The sequence below is a fragment of the Struthio camelus genome, chromosome 7, assembly GCF_040807025.1.
Source record: "Struthio camelus isolate bStrCam1 chromosome 7, bStrCam1.hap1, whole genome shotgun sequence".
In the NCBI taxonomy this organism is placed as follows: Eukaryota; Metazoa; Chordata; class Aves; order Struthioniformes; family Struthionidae; genus Struthio; species Struthio camelus.
In genome coordinates this window covers 7,868,695-7,880,000 of record NC_090948.1, presented here as the reverse complement: position 1 = coordinate 7,880,000, position 11,306 = coordinate 7,868,695, and the positions used below count along the sequence as shown (strand labels likewise).

The window sequence follows — 11,306 nt, the reverse complement described above, 5'->3', positions numbered from 1 at the left end:
TTGGAAGCACCTCTACTAACCGTTAAAAAGAAAATCCATCATCGATATAAAAATAAACCTTTAAACCCTCCCCCCTTCCCCTCCACACACACAAAACCCCAGGTCCTTCAATGGGCAGGTTTTCCAAGTTAATTGGTCCTTAGTTATATTCTGTATAAAATTACATCAATCTCTTCAGGTACCTAAAAGCTTTAAGGTAAATCTGAATGTTGCACGGAACTTATAAGTGAAACTATTATGCAGATGGAAGAGCAGCCAATTCACCAAGCAGCATAGCCTGTACATTTTTAATATCAATGCCTGTATGATCAATCACATCCTACCTAGATTTTTTAAAAGGAAAATAAGAGCTTAAGGAATGGTTCTACAGTGGCTACGTCAGAGAACCTTGCTCATGTGCTTCCCATTCTAAACTATCTGACTAGAATTTACTTACAAAAAGTGATTACTAATTTGATCATTAGGAAGTGATCAAACCTGACGCACCACAAATTTTGAAGACAACAGCAAGACTGATTACAGTAACATGAGAATGATACCCCAGTGAGGAGCTAATTCATGTGGTTGATTATAATATAGGTCTTTCATTTAAGCTTGATTACAATACCATAGTTCCTTGTAAACTACAGATTTCTAAATTTTTCACCAAAATGCCAGAAGCCACCAAGAGCTAAGCACTTAAGGACAGCGCTGTCAAAAAGCCCAGCTATTTAAAGACTGGTAACTAGTTCAGTAAGTTAGCATACTAAATGACAAAATATTTTTAAAGCTTCTTTTGACAGGTAAACCTAATATGGTCAAGATTATTTTATTGTGTTCGAGTTACAGTCCCCAGGCTAATACCCTCTTAGACAACGTGGCACCTAACTACCAAGCAATAACAAAAGTCACAAACAAAATGCAAAGTTTGCAGTCAAACCAAAGCAGTTCTCAGAACATTAGAGTCACAGAGAAATCAGCATTCTGCTTCCAGAGACCCAGCACAGTGATTTGAGTACAAAAGTATTAGGAAAACCTGGAAGTCATTTTCAGGTTTATATATTGGGTCTGTGTGTGGCGGGGGGGGGGGGGGGGTGTTTGCTAGTGAAACCAAATCATTTTAGAAAGAACTTTATAAAGACTTCTTGCAAATCAAAACTGACTGACTGCAAAGTGAAGTTAATGGTATCTCAAGGTATCATCCTTACTCAAAAGGATACACACTGCAAAAAAAAAAAAAATCTAGGATGAGTCCCATAAATACAGTAAGACCATGAAACCACATTTCAAGATTCTGTTCCAAAGAAGTTTTTTGAAAATTTAAAAAAGTTGACTGAATTGCAAGTGTCAGTTACCAGCTACACATCCAAGTACATGCTATCCCTAAAAGCTTGATTAGCCTACCTTAGAATATCACCAAGAAAACCATTTTAAAGCGTCTACATGTAAGTGCCAGTTGAATGTCTACATAAACTTCATTCTCTCAACAACATTCATTCTGAAAGGTTTGGGGCTCCTTGCATAACTCCTACGTGTATATTAACACTTGTCTTGACAACTCTCAAGTTAAACAAGTTATCATTAAATATACAGTGTTGAAATTTTAGCTTTAGGTATTCCTTCCTATACTTAAAAAGCAGAACTTCAAAACATGAAGCATTTTGTCAACACTGAAAGTCTTACGTTGTTACCATATAACAATGATAGCAACTGGATTACAATAATATACCATACCTTTTACTATGCATATTATACCAGGCAGACTTGTGAATTCCTAGTTACTCAATACTATAGCCACTATGTTGTAGATATTATAGAAATAATTTCAGTATGCTATGGATTTGTAAGCACACTGTCGACTGGAAGCTAAGGAGTATGACCCACTTGTATTATGTTGATGCTCAACAAAGATTTATTTTATCACATGTAACAGTGTTGATCATATACACAAACTGCACCACAGCACAGAAATCATCAAGCTAGACCAAGTTCTAGAATAAGTCTGGCTGAAGAAGCAGAGTTACTCATGGAGTAAATTATTCCATACAACATAATGCAGACATGCCCATATTCTCTCAGGAAGAATTTCACTCATAGAAAAACAACGTAACTAAGAATTTCAGGACCACTAGAACTCCTTAGTGAAGGAAAGCACCCCACAAGAGGATACGCTGTGGGGATGGCCAAGGATTCTACAGTCAGAGATCTGCCAGCCTGATAACTCCCAAACTTTTGGGTTTGGGATCCCTTCTTGTTGCCATCGTAGCTTGCCGGCTACAGAGGCAAGGAGTAATACTTTGTAGTAGCGAGATTTGCAAAAAGATTAGACTGAATATTGTAATATAAATTGCTATTAAAAGTGATTTGCATGTAACTGCCAGAAATGGGACAATACATTTATAACCACAGTCTCAAAAGCTGCTTAGGAATTCACACATGCAGTCACTTGCAAATACAGAGCCTCACACAAAGTATCCAAGGATCATCAGAAGCCCAGTTGGCCCAGGGATGAATTCTGGTAATCTCTGCAAACCCCGTTTCAAAATTCAGCATTAGCTTCTCCAACTAATGCCAACTGTCTTTCAAACTAATATTCAAAGACACACGTACTCCTATTCCTTCATGGTTTGTTACTGTTCTCAGTGTGATCTCTGATGCCCCTAACTTGAAGACAAAAAATATATCGTCTTCTGAACATACCTCAATATATACCTGTCACAATATACCTGCCAGCCTGCATGAAGAGAAACGTTATTCACACTGTACAATTAAAAGTTCATATTAGACAAGAATTTAGACTATGTCACATTTATTTTAGAAATGTCTCAACGGCTTTTAGTTTAGATACAGTACTAAAAGGTCTCCATACCAAAGAGAACTTTATTTTGCTTCTTGTAACTTCTAACCCTCAATCTAAAACCAAGAATGCTATGAGAGTAAGAAAAATTTTTAGCTGCATTTGTACGTATTCCTGAAAGAATTTAACAAACAGTATATATCCCAAAACCTCATTTACAGTAATACAACAACAACATACTGCTTAAAGAATCTGCAACAAGTGCCACATGGAAACCAAAACACAAAACCTTGAAGCAGTATCATTTCGGTTTTAAGAATGTAAATTTTCCAGTGATCCACTCACAGCTGCTAGATTATGCACATTGCCTAAATCATCACCGATTTTAAGGGAATCTGATTAAAAAACACCCTCTCACTGCGTCATAATGATAGTACATTGACAGCATCATTTTGGCATTCCTTTGCTTTTTAGGACACGTTTTACTGCTTATTCTCAGTCATCTGTTTATTTTTGGCTTCATTTTTCTAAATACTGAAGCTGCCCTATCAGTTTCACAGGCTTATAAATGTTATACATCAAAAATTAGTTTCACTTATTAAAGCAGGAAACCGCTTTAAGAACTCTGGGATCTGTGCCTCAAAGCAAAAGCTTTATCAGCAGGTTCCAGTCACTGCTTCTTGCAAAAGAAAACAGTGCCGATTAAAAACCCATACACCTGATCTCAAAAAAAGAACACCTACCCACTGAACATTTTTCACATGGCAGCAAGGGGGCTGTACCCCTAACAGAAGGCAGCTCATTTCTCATAGCCTCCATAACCCTGCAACATTGCTCAAGAAAAATTAAGATATACTTAGAAAGATGAGGTCCAGATAAAAGAATAACAATTCATCTGGTTATTTCTCAGGACTTCATAAGCATTGTACTTCCATGCAGTCATAGTACAGTTCCATGACTGATGTTGTGACACTTGGAAGTAAGAGGGACACAATGAAACCACATACTCCAGAAAGTAATTAATTTATTTGCAAATATTTTTTAAAATTCATTTTATAAGTCATTTCTTTATATTGCAGAGGGAGAAGGAACGTTATGTTTTAACCAATACTATACATGAAGATAGCATTTTATTAATTGTACTTGTGTACAAAACAATGCTGTTTTGAATCAGCTTCTCCCATAACTGAATTCTTTTCTATAGCTCTTCACTGAATCAGAACTAGTCACTGTAAGGTTTTTCCTTAAAATAAAAGTGCTTTAAAAGCTTCATTTAAAAATATAGATTCTTTAAGATCACAAAGAAAAACCAATCTTGCAGTGAGTTACGTCGCACATCTTCACAACGGCAGAGCCCCAGTGAATTCACCGAGATTCTCTGCTCACAGAACTCCTCATGAGATCAAGTCAGAGTCATTTGAGTTTTCCTTCTCTCAACATACTATTTATTCAGATAAACCCACTTAACCAGAACCAAGTAAAGGCTGTGAATACTAATAATGCTCCAAGCATTTTGTTTTCAGAATTACAGCATGCTAATATTTGAAAGTCAACAATTTGGAGCTAATGTTCCACAAATAATAATATATTGCTGTAGTACATCATCTAGCATATCCCAGGTGCAATTCCATGGCTACTGAAATCAGACAGTATTTTATCATAAATATTACACAACCTTAGAACTTCTTACGTTAATTTGTTTTACAGTCAAACAATTTGCACTGGAACCTCAGTATGTTTTATTGATTATGATATTCTAACCACTTTAGATGGTGTAATGCCATTTGTGAAGAATATAAGGATATTTTTATATTTTATACACAAAAAGTAACATAACATTATCACTGTGAGAGGGCGGTCAGATTTAAAGGGCACATCAGGCTTTATTTCTATTACTTTCGGTCACGAATCAACATTTATACAGAGCGATGTTTTGTGATCACTAGTGAAAAAGGCAGAGAGCATCTAGTAATTAGAAACTACCCTGAGTGACTAAATGTGGGTATTTCTAATGAATGTGTAAGAACACCCCTGGGGAACAGTTAGTTTTACATAAAATATTTACAGAACCTTAAGAACTGTATTTCCTGTTTCAAAAGCCATTTGTTTTTAAAGCAATCACAATATTACATTATATTGCATTAAACAATGTTAAATTACAGATTTAAATCTCAAGTCAGTTATTTCAAGCTTAGCTTGAAATACTGTTCCTAAACATTTTTATATATTTGTATCAAAGTGAGAAGTACTCAGAATTTTTATTTCCCTTTTTAACGCTTTTCCAATACCTTTCAATTTTACCAGTATGCACAGTAGATAGAAAATCCCCATTATCTCTATGAAGATGGAAAAGCATGGAAGATATCAGATGACTGAAAGTAAAAATTCTGTAGAAACTAAGTAATTAAGATGACTTTTAAGACAACAGCTTCTCCATTCATCTAGCCTTCTAGCATTTTATATATATGTATATATATATATATCTCTATATATAAGTATGTTTGTATATATGTATATATTTAAACTTACCTGGCTTCAAAACTATTCTAGCCATTCTTTTTATCTTGATTTTGTTCACATTTTCCCTGCCTGCACAAACAGAAGACACAACAGCCTACATAGATTTCAATGACGTACTGCTGCTGCCGCTATCTACCATACATGCACCAATCAAACTGTATTTCTCATACCAAATCTCAGTTCACATAAGCATCTGACAGATTCTTTACTAGTTTAAGTGTTTGCTCAGAACTACATATAAGTTCAAAGGATCCAACTTTTGCAGCAAAAGCCACATAACCTTCATAAAATTACTCAGATGTACCAGCCAACAAGACAACCTCAGGAAAACATTGAGGTTTTTCCACCCAGACTTATTTGGAATTTTGTATTTAAACTAGAAATGAGTTTTTCCAGGGCAAAAGAAATACCTATCCATTCTATAAACATCACTCTAAGGGCTGTATCAAGATGTTTTGGTATCAGCTGCTCCCATAGCTCTCCAGATTTCTTCCAGCAATCAGCCCCTGACTACACAGATACACCACAGGGAGAAGCACTGACCCATCAGTTTGGGTATATCTGCCTTTATTCAGGGTGTGTCTTGACTTGAACTTGCTAGATCCCTACCCTTCTGCAGGCTTCCCAAGACATGGTCGCTTTTCGGAGAGCGAATGCAGAGAACAGTCTGAGGCACAGGGCACCCATAGGAAAAGAACATCCTGCCCACCCATTTTTTGGTTTGTGATGTGCAGGAAAAAAAAAAAAAAAAAAAAAAATCAAAAAGCTCAATACAGATGGCTAGCTATAGCCCAAGTTGTGGGGTCAAAAGCTTTAAAGTAAGGCCACTTGAGATTGTTAACCACTGTATTCTTCAATTTTTAGGTGTAACTACTACTGATCTAGTATTGCTTTGACAATTATAAAATCCTTCATTCATTGACAGAAAACAGACTTAGGAAATAGAAACGAAGCCCCAAGCAATCTTCAGTGCTATTGTAGTTGTGATGTTTTTTGCACAGATGTACAAAACTAAATGTTTTCTAAGAGTTTCTGTTAACGGGACACTTACCTCACGAATGGCTAATCTATCACTCAGCTCCTCAGCTTTATCAATGTCACCTTCAGCCACAGACTTCTCTATTCTAAGCTCAAGGCCAGACTAGAAAGAAAAAAGCAGAAGTTCTTAGGATATATGAACAAGAAATAGTATTTCTAAAGTGAATATCTCATTTTTAAAGAATATTTCTTTCATAAAATTCTTCATTTTAAGACATTCCATAAACCTGTCATTCCTATGTAAAACAAATCACTCCGTCTATGTATTGTAACGGACAGTATAATTAAGAATTCACTCAAAGACTGTCTGAGCACAAATCATTGCATTAGTTCCGCCTTATGTGCACGATAATACTATAGGTTAAAAAAATTACACGGACTAGTTTATGCCTGTCACAATAAAATTTCATCTGAAGATCTTGCTTATCTCTTCCATCCCTGGAGCTTTCTAAATAAAAATGTGAAATGGGTGTCAGGTAACATGAAGAACGGCAATTACCACTGTATCGTTACAGTTTTAAGATCTTATCTTCATTCAAAACCTGAATTCTGGCATGGTGCCGCTCCATTGTACTAATAAATTCAAAATTCTAGCAGTCCTACGTAAAACAATGAAAAAGCTTCAGAATTTTTTAACCTCTGAAAACAATGAAATAACCTTTATGATCAATATCACTTCTAACTTGTTTAGAGATAACATTTACAAATAATGTAACAATAAATGGCAAATAAATATTTACCAGAAACTGTAATTGGAAATTTCTGAAGGAATATAGAGGGCTAGTAGTATTGCAAGTTACACTGGCTTTCACAAAAAAAACTCTCTCATGAAAAAAAGACTTTACAGCTTCACTGGATTTAAATATTAGTAATACTAAAGAAAAAGTATATCTGGCAGTTTTGTAACATATACTTCTGTTAAAAGAGAGAAAAGCAAAAAAACCAGCAAAATTAAGAAACAAAGTGCAGTATTTGCAGGGTTAATTATTCAGATGGAAGTTTAAAAAAACCACACAATTCAAAGGTGCAGTGATAGCCAATTCTGTTGGATGTCTTTTCTGAAAGAAGAGCGAGAGTGATACAATTTCTTAGCTAGGTGGAGAGCATCTGCTTTGCAACACTTTAAACTACTCCAGATAGGTCTGGAGTAAAGGCCCAATGAAATCTGGATTTCTACCAAAAGGAAGAACTCAAAAAGTGGTCAGTGTCTCATCATTTGCACATAGAAATTTACTTTAGGCAAATGAAAAACAGAAAATTTATGATAAGGAAAGTGACGCTAACTAAACATTTGACGCCACAAAACTTGCACAGGCCTCCGCTGGAAAAGCTACAGAACAAACAATGTTATGAAGAACTCACTGAATAACAAGTTTGACTTGTCCATCTTGCTGTACAATTGGCTTAAAATATGACTAGCTATTCAAAAATAACTTGTGAACAGAGTGTGCCCAATAAAACCATACAGTAGATTTGGCCTTCTAATGCCTACAGGTAGTGGTTTCAACTGAAGGAATTAGTTGATGCATTTTAAACTTAAAACAATTTCAAAAAAATAATCACTGTAGTTAAACAACATGCAAAGAAGTATTTTGTTTCTCATGAAACAACACAAAAATAGAAGAGAAATAATCACACATATCATGCATATTATTCTTCAGGGTGACATAATCACTTATGCCCTTTCAGAGGGTCTCAGGTTTATTCATATTTCAGTTAAGGCTGACTTCTTTTACTATAAAGTACAAGCTGACATTGGCTTTATATCAACAGTCACCTTTTGTGGAGCCCTGCTATTCACAAGTGGTTCAAATCTGTCATTGATACCAAAGTATTGTGTAAGTTCTTTCCACTGGGCTTCATTTGCCAACTGTTGACTACAAAAAGAAAAAAAAAAAAAAATTATATATATAAAATAACCAGTTTGCTTTCCACTGCTTCTAATATTATCTTCAACACTAAAAGGAAGAAATCCTTCCATTTAGCAGACATACCCTTTTCACCCATTCATTTTTTTTTAATAAAAATGAAAATTAATTATTTCTCCGCTATGTATGTTATGCCACAGTCTTCAAATCAAGCTTGTATGTAATTACATGCCCCGAATCACTAAAAGTAACATTAAGTTCAAATGAATTTATATTTAATAATACATGTGTGTTGTTTAAAAAAAAAAAAAAAAAAGGAAATATCAAGCAATCACCGGAATCAAGTTCAGGTTGCCTGCCACTGAACAACTTCAGAAATTTCACATGTTGTTCTTAGCTATGATTTGGTAAAAATTTTGGCTATATGCGTGGCCAATTTTGCCTAATATTAAAACTAGACTTCAGACCATCACATTAACCTGTTTATACCTCTCGGTCACTTCTTTATTGTTCTTTTTCAGTTTTTCTGGAGAAGAAGAAGAAAAAAAAATGTTATACAGTAATATCCTATAGCATCCAATGAAGTTAGTAGAACTCTAACTGTTGACATTTCCTTTGAAAGATTGACATACTAGGATTTATTGCCAGTAATCATGTGGATTTAAACCACTCAGCTGTAAGGCTTTTCGCATAAGAACCTCCTACAATATCTGTGAAGAAGAAATTCTAATTAGAAGAGGTAAAAGTCTGTTTCCTAGAATTACTGAAATATGATTGGCCATTATAAATATTAATTGAATAACATTTAAGAAGCGCTATCTCCTTTTAAAAAGGAATATAAACATATATATGTTGCTACTTAAAGACCAAGTAATCATTTCTAGCATGAGGATGTAAAACAACTAGAAAAATAAAGCACTACTTAATAGTGAGACAACATCTACTCAGGCATTTTACTACAACTCTTGGAAAAAACAGCAAATCCCATTTGCAACTTATCTAACATTAATACCATTAAAACTATTTTGAGAAAATAAATTCTGTAATTAAATGAAACACCTTTTCTGCAGCGCTTTCTTTTTTGGCCTCTGTTTCCCTGATTTGCTTGGGTTTTCATCTCATGTTTTTTCTTCTGAAGCTCCACAAATTTCTACAAGATGAAGAAAAAGCAAATTTTTTTTTTAAAAATCACAATGCGCTGAGAAATGCCGTCTCAATATCTCATTTATCCATGGTACTTTCTTATATCTACTACAATAAAACTTATGCATTGAGTACATCCTACTCTGATGGCATTAAATTGGAACTAGGCAAATCCTTATATCACCTGATCTCTCTGACTTTCAGCCCTCCTTAAATCCCAGAACTATTCAAAGCTGTCTGTACTTTCTAGACATGACACTGAATACAGTCATGTTAGTTGTATTCTCCTGATGTATTTAATGTTTTGTTACTGCATTGATAGTAGTTTGGCATTCAAGGATGACTGACAGTACATTCCTTGCACAGCAGGCTACACATATGGCCAGAAGAGAGTGACTCGTTTTTGCCAAGTTCTTATTTGGATTCAAAAGCCTAACACATAAGCTGCTCTGTTTATCAATGTATCTAATATTTTCACTCTCTACATGCAACAAGAGCATAACCAATTAGCCTGAATGCCTGCAACTAACCCTTAGAGGAAGCAGAACAGCACACCTCTACTTAGCAGATCATAATCATCAGTACAGTGGCTACTATGCTTAGCTCTAAGTCTTTATTAACATAGGAGACAGTTATGAAGAAGCTCATAGCCCACACTCTACCAAAAATAGAAATCTCTGTGCAACTAAGTAGTCTACACACTTCCCTGCTTGCTTTTAATGTAACCAGTACACTAAACACAAACAAAAAAACCAAACTGAAACAAAAAAAAAAAACATGTAATACCCAACATAGCCATGCAACTTCAGTACGCTGTATTTATGCTTTGGACATTTGCAGACATGTAATGTTACCCACATTCCACATATTTAAAGAAACTCCAGAAGGGCACGTTTGACATTCACTTTCTCCATCTGTCACTGGTATCAACGGGGGTTTACTGATGGCGATACTTTCAGGTTCACTCTCCTGGAATTCAGAAAGCTGAACTCTTTCAACATCTTCTTTTGTATCTTCCTTTGATAAGGATATTGCACTATCCAATGCATCTCCATCATCAGAGCTTAAGTCAACATCACTTTCATTCAGTCCTGGAGGTAACAGTCCGCTCCACATCTTCCACTCTAAAGACCAGGTCACTCCAGGTCATTGCAAAGACACTAGACTAATGCACTTACACACCTTGAGATAAAGACACAGTTAGTCTGCAGAAAAGGGAATTAAAAATAGCAAAACACATCATCAGAAATATTTTAGTTTCTTTTGAGAAAATTGCTACCATGAGATGTTTTAGATAAGCTTATTCGAAAGCTTCTAATACTTACTATTTCAGAGGGAGAGAGAGGACCTAAGCAAGCAGACTAAAGCTATGAAAATGTTACAGCTTTTACTGTTTTTTTTCCCTCCTTGTTCTTTAAAGCTTTCACACTTCGGATTTGCTCACAGCTGCCTTCAGTTTTAGCTGCGGTGCGGCAGCAACGCCTCCCGTCTCTCTCCGGGGGCAGCGGGGCAGCACACCCAGCCCTCCCACGCCACCGCCTCCCCTCGCCCGACCACGGCCGAGCCCCACCGGCCCCGGCCCCCGGTGGAAAGGACGGAGAGAAGAGCCCGCTCCGGGGAGGGGAGGCCAGCGAGGGGAGGGCGGCCGGGTCGAGGCCGAGCGCCGCCTGCAACCCACCCTCCCCCGCAAACGGCCCCCAACCCCCGGCTCCGCCACCAGCCGTGTTTACCTGACCGCCATCTTGACACCCCATAACGTACCGCCCGCTAATTGGACTCCGCCCCTCAGCCAATCAACGGGCGCTTTGCTGCCTTGGGCCCGGCCCGGCTGGTCACCCTGACAACCAGTCGGAGCCTGCCGTGGGCCGCGGCGGGGAGGGGGCGGCCTTCGCGGGGGCGGTGGGGCGAGGCGGGTCCTGCCCCGCGGCGGCGGCGGCGGGAGCGGGGAACGGGGAACGGGG

The 11,306-nt window shown here is 37.0% G+C and overlaps 1 protein-coding gene across 2 annotated transcripts in view; it reads right to left on the bottom strand.

Annotated features, from left to right (window-relative positions):
* The window catches only part of FAM204A (family with sequence similarity 204 member A), a 17,085-nt gene extending 5,949 nt beyond the window's left edge, over nucleotides 1-11,136 (bottom strand). Inside the window, exons 1-6 of one of the 2 annotated variants that reach the window (XM_068951615.1) lie at nucleotides 11,076-11,136; nucleotides 10,204-10,527; nucleotides 9,262-9,352; nucleotides 8,692-8,728; nucleotides 8,112-8,211; nucleotides 6,348-6,437 (exon numbers count right to left, since the gene is read on the bottom strand). In XM_068951615.1, the coding sequence (XP_068807716.1) occupies nucleotides 6,348-6,437; nucleotides 8,112-8,211; nucleotides 8,692-8,728; nucleotides 9,262-9,352; nucleotides 10,204-10,461 (576 nt within the window). In that variant the 5' untranslated portion in view covers nucleotides 10,462-10,527; nucleotides 11,076-11,136. Of the gene's footprint in view, nucleotides 1-6,347; nucleotides 6,438-8,111; nucleotides 8,212-8,691; nucleotides 8,729-9,261; nucleotides 9,353-10,203; nucleotides 10,551-11,075 lie in introns of both variants that reach the window. The other variant, XM_068951616.1, reaches the window with a different exon arrangement.
* Between the last annotated feature and the right edge of the window lie 170 nt (nucleotides 11,137-11,306).